The 18305-nt window shown below is 41.4% G+C and overlaps 1 protein-coding gene across 2 annotated transcripts in view; it reads right to left on the reverse strand.

The window, feature by feature from the left end:
* Positions 1-254: 254 nt before the first annotated feature.
* Ccnyl1 (cyclin Y like 1) overlaps positions 255-18305 on the reverse strand; it is a 34026-nt gene continuing 15975 nt past the window's right edge. Inside the window, exons 4-10 of one of the 2 annotated variants that reach the window (XM_057762704.1) lie at positions 16433-16533; positions 13979-14014; positions 12217-12268; positions 10613-10732; positions 6682-6848; positions 3489-3651; positions 255-2420 (exon numbers count right to left, since the gene is read on the reverse strand). In XM_057762704.1, the coding sequence (XP_057618687.1) occupies positions 2304-2420; positions 3489-3651; positions 6682-6848; positions 10613-10732; positions 12217-12268; positions 13979-14014; positions 16433-16533 (756 nt within the window). In that variant the 3' untranslated portion in view covers positions 255-2303. The remainder of the gene's footprint in view (positions 2421-3488; positions 3652-6681; positions 6849-10612; positions 10733-12216; positions 12269-13978; positions 14015-16432; positions 16534-18305) is intronic. The other variant, XM_057762705.1, reaches the window with a different exon arrangement.

Genomic DNA, 18305 nt, shown 5'->3' on the forward strand with positions numbered 1-18305 from the left:
TGCCAGTGCTGCGCGATGTCACTAGGTACCATGGCTAGACAGACTCCTGGTAGAGTGTCTTCAGGCAGAAAACAGTCTAAGCAGAGACCACCACTAGTCCTGAACTAGACTATGAATCAAAGCAGCTTGGTCAGTTGGAAACAATGTAAAAGTTTTCAGACCAAGGTAAAAAACACAAGTTCTAGAGATATATAATGCCCCGTGGACAGAGTGGTACAAACAACACTAGCCATATTTTAATTAAAATAGAATTTATTAGTTTCTCTTTTAATATAAACATGAGAAAGAAAAACCACATTAAGTTGTAGCATTCTTTTCAAAATAAAACTGCAATCAATACTTGAATCTCTATGCTCTGAACTCCATAAACAATGTTTTTTGAGGTGGTAGATTGTAATATTTCAAACATCTTTTCTTAACATGTATGTCTGTCCTTTCCAAACGAAGAACCTGGCAGCACTGAGCGTGTGAAGCGCTGCGGCCACAAGAGGAAGTATTCTGGCCCACAGAATGCTCGCAGGTAAGATTCCCAAGGTTACACATGAGAATAGAATGCGTGGGGTTGAAAAAACAAATATTTTGTTATTTCAAATTTAGGCGCTGCTGTCATCGTGTTCCTAACCATTTCCTCCCAACCTTTTAAAGCCTTGCTCAGGGCTCCTGGGTGCAGTTTAGAAGATGCTGCACCCAGGCAGGCAAGCGTGCAGGATAGAGGTGGTTTTGTTTATTTATTTTTTTTAATTTCTCATTTTATCTGCTGTTTGAGGATCTGATTCTTTTTCATGTATTATATGTGAGTTATCAGTGTTCTTCATAACCTCCCTTAAATGAATGTAAAGACACTTAGGTGATCAGAGCAGTTAGAACTACCTGAGGGGAGTACTTCCATGGAAATACACAGGAGCCCCCAAATCTCAATGTAGGTTTAAACTTTGATAGTGTAGAGTTATAAACACTACAAAATAATGAAACATTATTTAAAAGTTTTACTTTACCTTTTTTTATTCAACTTAATTCCCCAAATTTGGAATATCAAGCCTTTAGTTTTATTTATTTATTTATTTATTTATTTATTTATTTATTTATTTATTTATTTTTGGTTCATAGTTTGCAATTGCCAAGAGAAACAATAATTAGAAGCTTAATTATTTCAAATTGGTAAAATTAAAACTTTCAAATGATGTTTTTGTGAAAGCTTGTGGTTTTTCTATGTCTGCTGCAGTGTCCCAAGAGCCCAGGCACAGAACACTAAGTGTAAAAAAGCATCACTAATTTTGGGGACACCTTGTCTTTTAGGTATTTGCTCATGATCACTGGACCACTATGTTGTTTGGCATTATGAAAATATCTTTTAATACACTTGTTAACATGAGGAAAACCATGATAATGAGAAGCACCATTAATAGTTTACAGGAAATGCAGCGTGGACCCAACAGAAGCAGTCAACAACTGATACCTTCTCTCCATGGCTCCAAACATAACAAGAAGCTAGTGAGCAGAGCTGACAAGGAATACGAATGGTGACTGTTACCCAGGTAATTGAAACTGATTGCCAATAATGACTAGCAGCTTTGATGACACAGTAGGAAAACTTTTAATACCTAATGATGCTACATTCTGCTCCTAGGTGGCTTCATGAGTGTTAAGTATCCCATGCTTGGGGCTGAGAAGTGTAGCTCAATGGTCAAGTGCTCACCAAGCACATGCTAAGTCCTCAGTTTGATTCCCAGCACCACCAATGGGAAAAATTCTCATGTTTTAATGGTAACACTGAAATCAGCATATGCAGCAGTTGGACAGGGGTAGGGAGCAAGAAAAACAAGAAAAACCAAAGTTATATGGTTAGTGTCTTTAAAGTCTAAAAGTCTGAGCCAGGCATGGGAATCCCAGCATCTGGGAGGTAGAGGCAGGAAGATTAGGAGTTCAAAGCCAGCCTCAGTCATATATTGAGTTTGAGGCCAGCCCAGGCTACATAAGACCCTGTCTCAAATGAAAAGTCTAAAAGTTGAAACAATTTAAAAACCTCACATATTTCACAGCCATCAGCCTACATGGTAAGCAATATCTGTGTGTGGTCAGAGCTTTTGCTTTGGAGTGGTTTTTGTAACTGTTTACATTACAAAGGACAGAGAGTGGTTGCTTTGACAAGGTCCCATTCTTTCCTATGGAGTCAGCATTCACTGTCCAGACTTTGAGTTCTTTCCATTGGCTGGAGTCCCCCTGCCGGTCTCTGGCCAGGAGAGGGGCTCTTTCTACAGTCTTTGTCAATGAGGAGCCTGGTGCTCTCGCTCCTCACGGCTCTCTTACGAGAGGATGGCGTTAGAGCGTCGGATACCAATGAAATTATCAGCGCTTAAAGATCTTCTCACCGCGGCTCTACACAAGTCCTTGTACTTGTCTTCACACAATCTTGAAATGGCCTAGGAAAGGCGATCACACAGAACACAGAGATTTAAAAAAGGAATAGAACCTTAAGAAAAATAAAGCAAAAAAAGTAACACAAACTAGCTCCATGGAGTGGATGGAGACTTAACTGGTATACTCAGCCATCCTTTAGATTCTAACAAATGCAGCCACCTGTGCTCTCTGAGGACAAAGGTCTACAGTGCTATGCCTTGGGGATGCTACTTCCTGTTAGTTTCCTAATCTTTCCAGGGTCATGAAAACTCGGTTCCTTGGGCTCTGAAGGAAAAGTGCTGGCTGAGCATGCATGAGAACTGGAGTTTGGATACCTTGGCACGTGGGAATTACACGCCTATAATTCCCGTGCTCCTAACGAGTGAAAGGAGGAAGCCAGAGCCTCAGCAAGCCATTTAGCAACCTGGTAAGCTCCAGGTTCAACGAGACAGATGCCCTATTTCAAGATGTAAATAGAGAGTGACTGAGGAAGACACACGTCTATGGCAGCCTTTGGCCACCACACACATGCTCACACCACACACATCCAAACTGAGTTTTCAAAGATGTAGACAGGCTTATTACATCAATATCATGTTACTTATATTTGAACTCGGATGCACCCTCGAGAAGTCTCTGAGCCATCTCCCTAGCCCTTGTCACCACTTTTATGAAAACACTATATCCAGTATGAGAAATACACCTGCATTTTGCATCCTAAGCATAGGCCTCTTGTTTTAATCACTAATGTTGTCTAATACACTCATGATATTCTACTGACAAACTGTAACCGAGTGAAATGCAGCAGAGTTGTGATTTGTAGGTAGGAATAATTAAGAATATAATTTCACAAAGCTATCCACATATGATTATGTGGGAATGCAGAGCTTCAATGGGGAAACAATTATAACTACAAGACTGAACTGTGATCACAGGAGGCAAGATCTACCTCTCTATATAATGTAGATACTTGTGGAAACCATAAAAGGCCCAGGAAATATGATGGCAAAGAGATAATAGCATCTCCAATGTGTTAACTTAGAAGCTTCCCGCTGTCCTCACAGGTGCTGGGTGGGCGGCCCCAGCCTTACCTCTAGGTTCTGTGCTCTTTCTTTGCTGAGAGGAGCAAACAGAAAATTCAGGTTGTTGTCATCTGCTAAGGAGCGAAGGTCAAAGTAGTATTTGGCATAAACACTGGCAGGAACGTTAATATTGAACTGGAGTAGCTCCAAGAAATGCCTTTCCATCTCATTCCTGGAGGAGGAGGAACACAGCAAAACTCACACAGGACAATTGTAGTCAACTGGGCTATCTTCAAAATTATCATTCAGAGCTTCTAGAGTAGGTCTAAATTTTGTTTTGGAACACACGAAGGCTACCCAGCTGGCTTAACAGAATAATGCTTAACCAAGGTAGGACTCTCCGTGGTCCTTTCGGCATCCCGGCACTGAGTCTGGAGGGGAAAGGTTACAGCCCTCCTCTCATGCACTTGTGCTGCTGCCTGGCAGGCTCATTCTTCAGAGTTCCATTAGTGCAGCTGGACGACCCGTATTCCACGCTCACTTACAAGGCCCGCTATAGTGAGCAGATGAAAGGAATGATGTATGCTGTTTATTAGCTCTGAAGAACTTGCAGACATTTTCCCTGGGCTGATAACAGGAAGGGGCTTATTGAAGTAGAGAAGCGCCAACAAAAGGAGTGGGTACATCACCACGGCAACAAATGGATCCATCGAGAGCCACGCTATTATCTCTGAGGGGAAAAACTCTTGAGGCAACAAGGATTCATCTCAAATAAATAAATAAATAAATAAGCCGCACTGGACAGGAAAGGAAATCCCTTCCCCCGCCCCAGCACATGAGGCTATCTATGTCAAAGGGCACAATGCAAGTTTCTGCTCACCTTGATATTACGCTAAGGTGACAAACTGTCACTATGACAGTCGCAATACTCATTTTAAACTCTGGAAAGCAGAGAGATCAAAGGCAGATGTCTTGGCTACACTAAGCCCTTTTAGTACACCTCGTCTGGTAGGACACCGTACCAGCAAACCTGGTTCCTGTGCTGGGAACAACACCCCTCAAGATGCTCAGCATTTGCTGCCCTAGCCAGGACAGTGTGCACAGAGGGGTGAGCTCAATACGGTGGGACATGTGTGACCGCACTGACCTTGCTGAAGGTTTAAAAAACACAAAATGAGAGTAAACTTCACCAGTCATAACCCTGAAGAAACTATAACAAATTATAAATACTTAAGCAAACCCAACAGGGGCTTGTCTTAGAACAGATTTTTTTCTTGGTTCTAAATTTTTTTCACTGTCTCATTCTATATGGAAAGTAAGTAAAATAAGGTTTTCTCACTTGTTCAAATTAAAGCTAAACAGTCTACTTCCAAAATTAATTTCCTGTTCACATGGCAATAGGCCTATAGAAATGTAAATCAGATAATGTTTTGATAATCAGGTAATCAAGACTTAATTTGCTACAGGAACAAACGTACTTCACTCTCCTTTTATACTTTCCTCACTAATACATCTTAACTGTGGGGAAATACAGTCCTTCATGGGATTAACATGTCTATTAATAGAGGCTTCATCACTGAAGAAAAGCATTATGCCAACAGAATATGCACCTTCTGGGTTTTTGTTGTTGTTTTTCCCTTACATGGCTGAATACACACCATTTACCGGCACAGCACATTTTCTGAGCAGCAGCTGCCTAGTTAACTTGTTTTTTAAAACAGAAATATATCCTAATAAGACACATATGTGGTGGAAAGTTTTGAGGAAAATCTGATAGATACTGATTTTCAGCTTTTAATTTACACTAAAAAAAATAAAGGCACTACAAATAGCCAGCAGCAAGAGGAGACAAATGCGTATCAACCTCATTGTCTTGCTCTTCGGCTCTCTCGACCTAAACAAAAGGCGACTGTTAGCAGGGAGCTCCTGGTGCTTCTCTGCTCACAGCGTGCTGTGCTGCGTTCACGTCTGGGGAAACCCAAACGTTTGCCCGCATCTTTTCTGGTCTTACAACTGCAGCTAGAGCCCCTGGTAGCGGAGTTTAAGTTTAAGATGTTTTCAGCTCCATTCATAGTACATATTACATAGTACATATTACATAGTTTGCTTCTTCCCAGGGACCAGTTTGTAGACGACTGACACAGTGACTTGGTGACTTCCAAAAGTACGTCCATCTGTTTCAGATTTTGTTGTCACATCTTTTGGTAAAGATACCTACCAGTGCCACAACGAACGTGGCCATTTTCACCAGCTGCTGCCAACAGTGGCCCCTTAGTGACTTGAGTCTGGTAATTCTGAGTGACGCCCTAACTGCAGGAATACGTAACTTCTATCACTCTCAGGATATCCTGATCTTCCTGTGGTGGCCAATGTAATCAAGGAGTTTCTGCATCACTATGCTATTTCTTAAGTACTCCCCACAGAGACATTCTCACTGTCAGAGTTTGCAGGAAACCTCTCTGGTGCTCCTCTTGCTTGCAGACTGCACAGCCTTCCCTTCACTGCATGAGTACTGGACTGGAAGCCCATGGTGCACTCCAGCACCAGGCTAGTGGCCATCACTAAGGCCATGCTCTCAGCAATTCTGGGCCTGCAGAGGGCTGCTCTGACTGGACAAGGGCTGAGGATGCTCATTTTCTGGTGAAGGCCCTGAGCTGCTTCTAGGACTGCTTGCCTGAGAGGAATCCTAGAGCTTCCGAGCCCATCAAGACCAGTTTCTAAAATCAAACACTCCACATGGAGAAGAGGCAGGAGCATCTCCTGAAACTTTTACTTTTGTACCTCATAGTTTCTGTTATAGATGCTCAGATTTAAGAAAAAAAAAATAAGTTAGTGTAGGTCCAGCAGAAGTGACTACACAACGAAAAACTCAGGCTAAAGCTGCAGCCTTGCACAAGTCCAGAGGCTCTGAGACACGAACACTTGCAGACACATTTCAAAAGCTAGGCATGGCCCCCTTAAAATGGGAGAGAATAGTGGATTTTAAAAAAGCAAAAGTGTTATGTTGTCCTTGCAAAGGTCACCAAAGTCACAAGAAAAATACCTCTCAGTTTATCAAACACATTATAAATGCTACATCAGTTAATGAAAGAAAATATGGACTGTTACACAGCTGGACTGAAAGAATAATTTTATGTCTGTTTCCACTGACCGTTTAAAACAACTTTAAAAACATTCTTTAAGTTTTATGTAAAACTTTATGGGAGCAAATTAAGAGTACTAGAAGACGGTTAGGAAGCTCAGCGGAGCCTTGGGAACTCACATGTCCTCCACTGTGATGTCCTTGAGGATCTGGCAGTAGTCCACATTCCATACAGCCTGGTCATCCCACACCTTAGAGGCCAGAAGAATGGCTCCCAAAACAATTCTTTTCCAGTTAGTGGGACAAATGTCGATCTCAGCGTAAGTTAAGAGTCTCTCCAAGTAAACCTGCAAAAGTAGAGCACTGGTCTTCAGTTCAGAGCTGCGTTTATGAGTGATAGGCCTCCTCTGTGTTTTACTAGGCAGGGCTGCATAGACCTCAGCAGGTGGTCAGACTTCTCTGCTGCCTACCCTGTCCCTTAGGAACAGGCATCCTGAAGAGAGCTATAATCTTCATGCTGCAGAGCAGCCAGCAGGCCAGTGCAGACTCAGGCTGTCAGTAACCCCAAGTCTCTCCCATGGAACTGTACACGGTTTTAGCCCAGTCTTCAGTCCATAGTAACCCTGTGTGGAAGGAGGACAAGAGAGCCTCCCAGTGGCTACTGGGCAGACAGCACCACAGGCACAGTGCCTTCATAAGGAATCACCTGCACCCAAGGGCGGTCCTTTACACCTCGGTTCTCCCTCTCCACTATCACTTCCAAGAAGCCATTTTCTCTCTTATGTAATCTGCCGATTCTTGTGGCTTTAAGGTGATAGCGGAGCTGCCAGTTTATCCTCAGAACTCTTAAAGTGGCCAGCAGTTTGTGAACCATTCTCATGAGTGTTCCTAAACATATCTAAAGCCTTTGCTGTAACCAACTGGGTGAAGTTACTTGAGTTTAGTGAAGACTGTGGAGGAAGCTAGGAGTTGTTACTGCAAAAGTCTCTCTGAAAGGCATCAGTTGTTCCTTGGTATCCAAGGGAGATTGGTTTTAGGATCAAAAATGCTTAAGACCCATACATACATACATACATACATACATACATATGTACGTGTCAGTGCGTGTATATGGCATGTGTGTGTGTGTATATATACATACATACACACACACACACACACACACACACATATATGTGGCAGTGTTTGCATATAACACTTCCTTCCTTGCTTTGCGAGGCAGGGTATCACTGGCTCTGAACTTGTGATCCTTCTGCTTCAGTCTCCCAAATGCAACGATTACATACACGAGACACCCTGCTCAGCCCATATATGCTTTAAAAATCACCTTTAGATTGGTGACAATGGTAAAAACACTGTACATGTGTAAATGCTAATGCCAATCTGTTTGGAGAATGACAAAGATTTGTACCCTGCAGTTGGCAGAGACCAGGTGCTGAGCTTTGACGTGGAAGGCACCCCATAAATGGTATGTAAGCACTTTATATCAAGAGGAAAAGGGAAACAAATGTATTTTTAAGAGTCAGTCACTGTCATTAGACTAATGGCTCAGATTTTGGAAGGTTGCCCACCAAACATTGCATGTTCTCAGTGACATTACCTTCCAATCCACACACTCGGCACTGCCAAGCACCCATGGAATGAGTCTTTCTCAGAGCTCCCCGTTCTTCAGAGATAGTCAAGGAGCACTGGAGCACTGCACAGCTTGGCTGCCGTTTCCCAACAGGTATGTTAGGTGCTATCACACAGCTGAACACTTGCCCTCCTGTGTCTTTTCCCCAAACTGAAGCCAGCTCTTCTATGTGAAGGCTCGACTCCATCCCACCGTGAACACTTGCCCCCAAATGGCTTTCTTTTTTGAAGTCTTTCCCCCTGCCAGAGATCTAGTTCAACATAAATGTTTAGATCGCTCTGATGCCACTCACCATACTCCCAAGAGCTGCTTCTCAAGCTCCCCAGATCATGCACATAACAGCTCAGCTCCAGCCCACTACTTAGTGCACACACTTGGGTGTGCCTCTGGCTGTTATCACTATTCTAAAATAGCTCTAGCCATGCTCATCACTCCTTCACTTACAAACAAATATGTTTTTACTCCAACTCTCCAATGTCTAGTTGAAGAAGCCCAAACTATGTTACCCTATCCAATCTGCAAGCAATACGTGTTCTTGCTATCGTCAATGGAAACCTGATAACTTCCTATCCTGGGCCATTTTCCAATGCTAGCCTGTATGCATCCTAACACTCTGTTGGCCTCTATTCTGGCCTCCAATTACAGTCTACCCCTCCAAAAACAGTTAGGAAAGCCTCCTAAATTAAGATCATTTTCCCCCTGCTCAAGACTTACCAAAAGTTACTAGTCAACCTGGAACCGTTTCCCTGTGGAATTGTTCCTGGCATCTCCTCTCCTGATTCCCTTAGTCCACAGGCCCACCACATGGCCATCCTGCTTTCCTTGAGCACATAGAATGTTCTTGCATCAGTTCTGGCAGTGCTCCCAGCCTATCAAATATAAGCTTGCCTTCCTCTTTGCAGTTAGGCCATTGTTCAAATGCCAATTCTCTGAGGAGGTCTTTTACTTATCCTATCTAAACAGAAAGCTCTCTGGTCACCTAGCCTTCACCACGCTCAATTTTGATGGCATACAACAACTATCTGAGACTGCAAAAAACACCTGTGATCTTCCTCATTAGAATATGCACTCTGTTTTTATTTATTTATTTATTTTTTTATTTTATTTTTTTTTCGAGACAGGGTTTCTCTGTGGTTTTGGAGCCTGTCCTGGAACTAGCTCTTGTAAACCAGGCTGGTCTTGAACTCACAGAGATCTGCCTGCCTCTGCCTCCCAAGTGCTGGGATTAAAGGCAAGCGCCACCACCGCCCGGCTTATTTTTTGTTTTTTGAGACAGGGTTTCTCTGTGTAGCTTTGAAGCCTGTCTTGGCACTCACAGAGATCCACCTGCCTCTGCTTCTCAAGTGCTGGGATTAAAGGTGTGCACCACCACCGCCTGCCTAGAATATACACTCTTAGGGCAAGACTTTTGTCCCTTCTGCTCTCTACTCTGCCCCCGTGCTACAACAATAGTGTAGAGCAGCTGTCCAGGGTGCACAGTTCTGCCTCGTAGCATTTGCCATTGTGGGAACATACTTATCTTGGCTTCTGTTATTCATTCCTGGATTTCTTCCTGGTGTGCTTGGCCTCCTCCTTTACAGAATCATCTCCCAAATATTGATGGTAGATCTGTGAGGGCTGGCTGTCCATTTTATTGTAAACATTCTCTGCACTTCAACAAATACTTTAAAGTCTTTACCCCTGACTCAAATTCATTCTGAAGTCCTGTATATTTAAAATTTACAAGGACCCACCCTCCCCTCCCACCAGTCTCCACCCTGCATTCCCTACCTCCATGGCAGAAGTGCCCACTGGGCCTCTACTCAGGCACACATCAGAGTCAAGTGGATGCTAAAGCAGTAGGACCAACCTAAGGACTCTTTCTTCAGGTCCACACATTTGACTTTTCACTATGAATTTACTGCTGGGGCAGTAGAATTCCAACCACTTGAACAGCACCCATTATTCAAAATGATCTCTAGGCCTTCTGGATGGGTGCCACAAAGGTCAGGCCACAGCTGCAGCTCAGCAAGGTCACAAAGTCTCTCTAAGAACTGGTGCTACACACCTGGGAACTTCATAGGCAGACACAAGGAAGCGGAGGTGGGGGAGCACCCATCATCCAAGAACAAAGAACAGGGCATAGATCAATCACAGCACACAACAGAAGCACCTGGGGCTGCAGCCTGGCATGTGCCCTAAACCGCACTGATCCAGTTTCCACGAACCACCTGAGTCTGTGACTGCCCCATTAACGTGTCCCGTGTATGTGTACTGAGGTATGGAAGGGAACTCCCTCTTACTGCCTTTATCAGAAAATGCTTTGTGATAATAAAAGCAATGGCAACTTTTAAAACATAATGAAGGCTAAATTCAGATATGTGTCTTTGCATTCCTTGAGAAGGTTCCTCTTACTGAAGTTCTTATGATAATTCCAGGGATTAAACATGTCTGGGTACAAACTTTCTAATAAAGCTTGATCAGAAGGGAACAGCTTACCAACGTCACTATTGCACATTCCGCTGTCAGCTGTGCAGCGCTAAAAAGTGTACGGACAAATCTGTAAATAAATTTGTGTTCAGGGTCATGCTTAAAGTACTCCTCTGGAACTTTCTCTCTCTGAAAGAAAAACAATATAAATATTGACTGAAGGACATTTTAAGTATTCTTAAGATAGCAGTCTTTACATTGTGCCCACATGTTCTTCAAGATAACGTCAATTGGGTACTACGGCTGCTTTTTAAGCATTTACCATGTATATTTGTATATATGTGTGTGGACAGGCACAGCCATGGGGTCAGACATGTCCTCAGGCTTGGCAGCAAGTGCTTTTACCTGCAGAGCCATCTTGTTGGCCTAGGTGGTTTGACTTAGTATTTTTATTTCATTTTTTGTTGGTATGTTTGCTTTGAGGCAGGGTTCACTTTGTAGCCCTGGCTGTCTTGGAACTCACTATGTAGATTAGGCTGGCCTTGAATTTTAGAGGTCCACCTGCCTCTTCCTCCTGAGTTTGGAGACTGAAAGGTGTGTGTTCATCATGCCCAGTGACTTTCAGTTTTTTTTTTTTTAATATAAACACTGTAGATCTTACAGTCAATTGGCATGAGGACACTTCAGGCAATGACGGATCAAATATATAGTATCAGTTCCATAAAATATCAACAAGTAATACTGTAGCCATCTGAGATAAGTATTCTATGATGTTGGCAGAAGAATGAAATCACGTAACACATATGATGTACCCACAGTTAAGCAATATATGGCTGTACCATAATTATCCACATCCATTCATAATTTATTAAAAAGACACACAAGCATAAGCTCAAAAAATTTATACCCCTCTATTTTCCTCCTTAACTTTTTCAATTCTTTTTATTCTGAAATCTTACTAATCCTAACATGTCACAAGGGTCATACCTGTCTACAATGAACTTTGAAAAAAACCATTTTTTAAAAAGTTTCCTGTAACCATAGGCTCTTAACACTGAATTGTCCATATAACACTCACCAGCCACTCTTAAGTATCAAGAGTGGCCCCATATGCCCGAGGAAGTGATTTCTTAAGTTTTTATAGGTTCTTTGTTTGCTTTCTGATTGATTACTTTGGTTCTTTTTCAAGTCAGGGTCTTACTGTGTTGCACAGGCGATTCTCCAAATCACTGTCCTGCGCAGCCTTCAAGGTATGGAGATTACAGGTATACCCAACCACACCTGACTTATATCATTTTAACTGATTTAAAGTTTCCTAATTTTCTTGAGAGATTGTACATATTTGTTGAATTTATTTACAAATATTTATACTGTTTGATGTTATTGAAGAAGATCTGTTGAAAAGCTGGATTTTCTGATATTTAGACAATCCAGTCTTTCCCTTAGGTCACCACTTGACATAGCAGCAAGCCTGTTGTTCTCTATCACAGTCATGAAACAAGGCTCCTTACTCAATCTAGGAGCAACTTTCTCTTACTTATCAATCGCAAAAAAACAAAACAAAACAAAAACAAAAACAAAACAACAACAACAAAAAAAACCACCAAGCATGGAATAAACACAGCTCTAGGAAAGAAAAATACAACTTAAAATCAAAGCAAACAGGCACTTACTGTGAGTGGATGTGATCGCTCATCAAAAATGTCCAGGGATCTATTTGCATCCCTATAAAGTTCAACAGGTAACACAGGCTGTTAGCGTCTTAGTTAGTAACTGTGAACGTAGGGGGCTGAAATAGAAGCCCAGCCTTTAATAAAGCAGCAGTTTACAATTCCTCCTGATTCCATCTTTAAACCTCTTTCTAGTCAGTCCTGTAGCATCTCCACAGTTAGTGGTGTCAATAACCCAATCAGTCAACAGCTTACAACTTGGATGAAGATGGATGGAGTTTAAATTTCACAAGTTTCTGCATTATGTTTATTTTTAAATTATGCACTTGCTTCTTTAAATAGTTACAAATTAAAACTTAGATGCCCTTTTTATTTTAAAACATCACTTTTTTTTTTAAAGGTTGAACAGACAAATAGCCCATGTATTTAAGCACTGCATCTCTGCAGTTGTGGACTCATGAAGAGTCCCCCGAGCAGGAGGCACACGGCCCCGACTGTCCATCGTATTAAAGCACTGCCTGCTCCTCACTGCCGTGTGCTGTGCTGACTGTGAAAGCAATGTGCACACACTCCTTGTTACCTCTTCTCCACTGCCACTGGACTTGTGTTTTATAAGCCTGCTGCTGAGCTCTCCAGCCTGTGATGAAGCAGGACAACTAATGTCAATCACACGCAGTGTTTGTGATTTACCTGTGAACTCAACCAGCTCCTTATTACAGAATATCATTTTTATGAATAACCACAACTAGATGTAGTGGGCCTGTCACTTTGAGGAAAATATAATTTGTCATGATAAAATTCAAGCTGTCAAGCTTTTGGAAGACAAGACTGGGAACGTGTGCGTTGTGATACATGCCTGACAGCTTTCCAGTGCTCACAAAGGTGAATCATTACTTCCCCATGACAGGACATATCATGGAACTATGTACTAGCTAAAGAGTCAATGAGTGTAATGTGAAAGCTCACCGTGAAATAAACACTACTACCATAGAGCATTCTTATGGAGCTTTAGTGTAGTACTACAGAGTACCAGAAAAATCTGAAAGCTTTAAAAATAACTTCCTCTTAAATGTATGTGAATAAGGACTGGCTTCTAGTTTCTTTAAAACAGATGAAAGGGAAGAGAGAAACATGAAAATATACTTGTCTTTCTACTAAGTTATACGTTAAAGAGATTTGTAAGGATGCAAATGATGTATCTTCTCTCAATATTTTGATGCAGAAAAAGTTTTTTCTTTTTAAAAAAATTATGTTAAGTTCGAGACCAGCCTGGTCTACAGAGCTAGTTCCAGGACAGGCTCCAAAGCCACAGAGAAACCCTGTCTCGAAAAACCAAAAAAAAAAAAAAAAAAAAAAAAATTATGTTAAGGTGGTTCTTTGGTGTGATTTTTGATTGTCACAATGGGAGTGGACAATTTAACATCGTTAAACATCTTACAATGCATTCAGACACAACAAGAAATTGGTTTAAAAAAATTAGTAGGATCAAGCTTGAAAAGTACTGTGCTTGTTACAATGTATGTTTTTAATTTTAATATATATAAACCAGCAAGTATCGATATAAGAAAACCATACTTTTTAGAACCTTCAATAACTAGAGAGCCCTTAAAGGATCTTAAGAACAAGAAACTGTAATAAAAGATTCATTTCAATATTTAATAAAAGCACTCTACAAAGTCTGATATCCACATCACATCTTAGTACTATATTTGGTATTATGTGAGGTAATTAGGTAGACTAGTAAGACAAGTTTTAAGAAGCTCACCTGTTCTTTATGTGGTAATATATTGCTAAGGTCACACTGTGGAAGGAAAGAAAAATTATTTGAAATAACTCATTTTATCATTTTTTAAGCAGGGCTGACCTTCCCAGAAGCCCTGAAATCTTTGTTACAAAAGTACCATGAAGAACTCTTACACAACTGGACAATATGCTGTGAGAAGGCATGCTTCTGTTGATTATGATCGTGTGCACTCCTGTCATCTGTCCTGTACGAGGTGTACTATTTGTACATAGGTTTCAGTTCGTTATCCAGTTAGTCACCACAAATGATCAGCTCCCTACGGTAAGCAATGAAAAGCCCTGCATACGGGATAAGAGCAGTTAAGATCACCTCTGTGTGGTTATTAGTAGATGTGGCCGAGTGCCCAGCTGTGCTGAGATAAGCAGGGCCGACAGTACAGCACAGCAGCCGTAATGGCAGCTATTTCTAACGTAGTTGAAGTGAAATATCAATAGTAGACACACCCTTTAGACATGTATTACTCCTAAGCTTGCCACACATGATGGGGACTAGGGAACAGAGCTGTTTTTTTTTTTTTTCCATCTGCCCTTACCAGCTAAAACAAAACTCAAAATATTTGAGGGAAGGCAAATCTGAATTTTAGAATTATACATATTTTAAATTTAAAAATTTGGATTTTGTAACATTACTGACATCGAAGATGGATACTTCTACAGTGCTTCCGTTTTACCCTCAGACTGATTTTAAAATCACACACAAAATTGGTTCCGAGAAAGACCACTAAGATTTTAGATTTACATGACAGCTCACACAACAACCACGTTTACAGAAAAGGGAGAACTGATGCAGCTAAGGCCCCCGAGCAGACGGCCACAGTCCTGTATTCTCATTAAGCAGTGGCTCCCACGCTGCCTCCCACTGCAGTCCGAGCAATTGGCACGGGGCGAGACCTGGGTATCAACATTACTTCTCAGGTTCCCAGGGTGATTGCCAAGGTGCTATGGTTAAGTTCAAAGGACTTGCCTGGACACTTTTTGACAATGCAATTAGTGCCTCACATGCATCTCCCTCCTTAAAGACGCCTGAAAGGGACTAGGAATTGAGGGAAAGACAAAACGAGAAAAATGCATGTGCTCACAGACATGTATTTTTCTTTTCTTAGAGGCAAGGTCTCATGTAGCCGAGGCTGGCCCTTAGCTTGCTAAGTAGCAGAGGATGAGAGCTGGAACTCCTGAATCCTGCCACCTCAGCCTCCCAATTGCTGGGATTACAGATATGAGCTGCCACGTTCATTTGCAGGCATGTATACTGGAAAAAGTTGTGAGTCAAAATGGTTTCTTAATCTCCTTGAAAGCCATACATTATTGCCTATAATAAAACACTTTTCAAAATCTTTCCTAAAAGTCAATTTGCTCTAATTTTCTTGGTTGACTTCATCATGTAAATGTATCCATTTTTAGAATTTAATTAAAGACGACAAATTAAAACTATCCTTCAAAAGTAGCTTCCTAAAAATTAGATTACATTGGGTTGGGGGAGGGGCATGAAACCAATTAGTTTGACAGGGCTGCTGTTTGAAAATATGTACTGAATTACATATAGAAACAGCAGAATCATTTGAATTCGAAGTGATCTGAGGACTCTAATGAAACTTCAATGATCTTTTTGCTCACAGACTGAGTTTTTTGCAAATACCAACACTCAGTCTTGACTTAACAGAAGACTGAGAACTGGGGCTTGATTTTGCTAACACACAATTTAATCTCAACGGCTGTGGTGAGTATAAAAGGAGAGGCACATGATGATGAAGAACTTGCAGCTTTTAAATGAAGAAATTACTGACAATTGGCCAAAACAAATTTAAAATGCTAGTACATTAGAAACAAAATTAGGTTTATAAGTTGATTACTATTTGAGACTAAGGGGTAAAGGTAGGGAAAAAGGCATTAACACCCCAAACAAGCATTTCCCAAACTACATTAAAAAAAAAATCAAAATTTAACAAACCCAAGAAACATTGCCCGGAAAATTCCAATGCAGTGGAGAAGTTCTGCACTTTTTTTTTGGGGGGGGGGGGTGTTACTGTATCAATCTGAACTCATCTTAGGGTATTTCAAGTTATTTCCAACTATATCCTATATATGAGGCTGCTGTGTCCTGTGGCGCCAGGGAGAGGACAAACTATTCAAAGGACAGCTTTCAAAGCAGTGGGCATTGTGCAGGCCTGTGAGCAGTGAAGAGCTACCTGGTCTAGAACATCTGCTCTGTCCACAGTGCTGTCGTACTGTAGATGCGCCCAACAGCTGCAGACTTTCCCTGGGACTTCTCACTAACGGGCTCTCCTTTCCACCGTGCAGTTTAAATTGACCCCCATTTCTTGGAACGGGGTGCTTAATAGATAATCACCAAAAATGGCTGGGATGCTTTTAGCAGAGGGGTCTGTCGCTCAGTGCTTGGCAGCCTAGTTGTACTCACCATTTTATTGTGGTTCTAAGGTTAGGCTGGCTGACTGTGCTGTCATCTAGAAATATTGTTGAGCATGAGCTATACTTTTTAGTAAGGTGCCCTGGAGATACCTGAAGGGGAAGGGAAATAGAAGAGAATGTCACAGTAAGTTAAACCTATAAAATGTGCTCTTTTTCCTTGGTTAAAAGGTCAAATGATAAAGCATTAATGTATTTTTACAGTATATGAACTGGCTGGTCTAACAGCATGTGTGGCTCTGCAGGGAAACCACTGGAGGCTTTTAATGTCCCCAGATCACGTTTGAGGAATGGGCTGTAAAATGCAGCTCTTGGTATGATACCTATAAAACCAAACCTGCCAAGTATCTATTATCAATTTCCTTTATAAATGGTACAAAAAGTTTTAAGAAAGATTTCAGTGTTTTTTCTTAAACAACAGGCAGCTTTCTACTTCTATACCATCACTTTAATAAAATACAATGCCTTTAAGAGCATCATCATACTATAGTAAATACAAGGTAAACACTAAGTATCTTTGTGGTTGAAAGTGTTCTGAAGTCAGAGTTGGTGTGCCTGGCTGCTCACCTGCCAACAAGCCAGGGGCCACAAGTTTCTCTAAGCCCACTCCCTTAAGCGTTAGCATTTCCTCACATCTGAAAACAGAAGGCTTCATGTCATGTGTAAGCACAGTGCCACCATGGTACTTAACTGCAAACTCAAGTGTTGATTCTCCTCTAGCCATTTAGCACATATCACAACACCTTCCTGCTGTTCTCCGCTGCGGATGCCATTTTCTCCCTCTTTGTCCTTGGATCCCATCTACCTTCTAGCACATCTCTGCCAACAACCACACCACAGAATGTTTCTCTTTGGGTACTCCTAAACTGCCTGCAGGAAAACCCCCCTCATACAAATCTAAGCTTCTCCAGAGAAGGACTCTCAATGCCCCTACCACCAAATGCTGAGCACACAATCTTAACAGCTTCTGGAGTAAAAATATTTGAAGAATTATTAGTTAAGAATTATAGTGCTGGAGCTGTAAGCTTAAGGCCCTGGGTTCAACTCTAGAACTGAAAAATTAACTATAAATTGGGAGATGAACCTTGCCACAGACATAAACTAGTGAAGAACTGTCTACAGTGTCACTGGGAAGAAGGCGGCTCTTTGAGCCCTCTCAACACTTTAAACACTTTACAAGTATCTATTCACCTGCGAGAATACAGCCGTAACAGACAATGGGACAGCCTAAAGTACGCTAAGACCCGTATAGTCCATGGTCAAACAGTGTCACTGAATGAAGATCAACGGCAACATTCTTTAAAACAGAATACCAAAAACTTAGCATTCTTAAAAAAACAACAAAAAACACTAATTCAGATGCGCCTTCCTTTCCCCCTACAATTAATGATTCCTATCATACTATCACTTTGCCCATCAGTACTTTCTCATAAACACATGAAAAACGGGGCAGGCAAAAGGCACAGTTGAAAGCACAGAACATGGAAAACTACCAGAAGCTCACAATCAGTAATACCCACATGGTAGATAAAATGGGTTCTGTTTCTTTCTAAAAGCACTTACTCCCTATCAAAATGCCCCAGGTGTTGTTTTTGAAAAGTACTATTTTAAAGACTTTTTTTTCAAGCTAGAAATGTTTTTCTTTCTTTCATTTTTTTTTCAAGATTTTAAAAATTATATATACAGTGTTCTGCCTACAGGCTAGAAGAGGGCACCAGATCTCATTATAGATGTTTGTGAGCCACCATATGAATGGTGGGAATTGAACTCAGGACCTCTGGAAGAGCAGCCTGTGCTCTGAACCTGAGCCGTATCTCCAGCCCACCAGAAGTGTTTCAATTATACCTAAAGCTGTGATGTTTCTT

The sequence above is a fragment of the Chionomys nivalis genome, chromosome 2 (genome assembly GCF_950005125.1).
Source record: "Chionomys nivalis chromosome 2, mChiNiv1.1, whole genome shotgun sequence".
In the NCBI taxonomy this organism is placed as follows: domain Eukaryota; kingdom Metazoa; phylum Chordata; class Mammalia; order Rodentia; family Cricetidae; genus Chionomys; species Chionomys nivalis.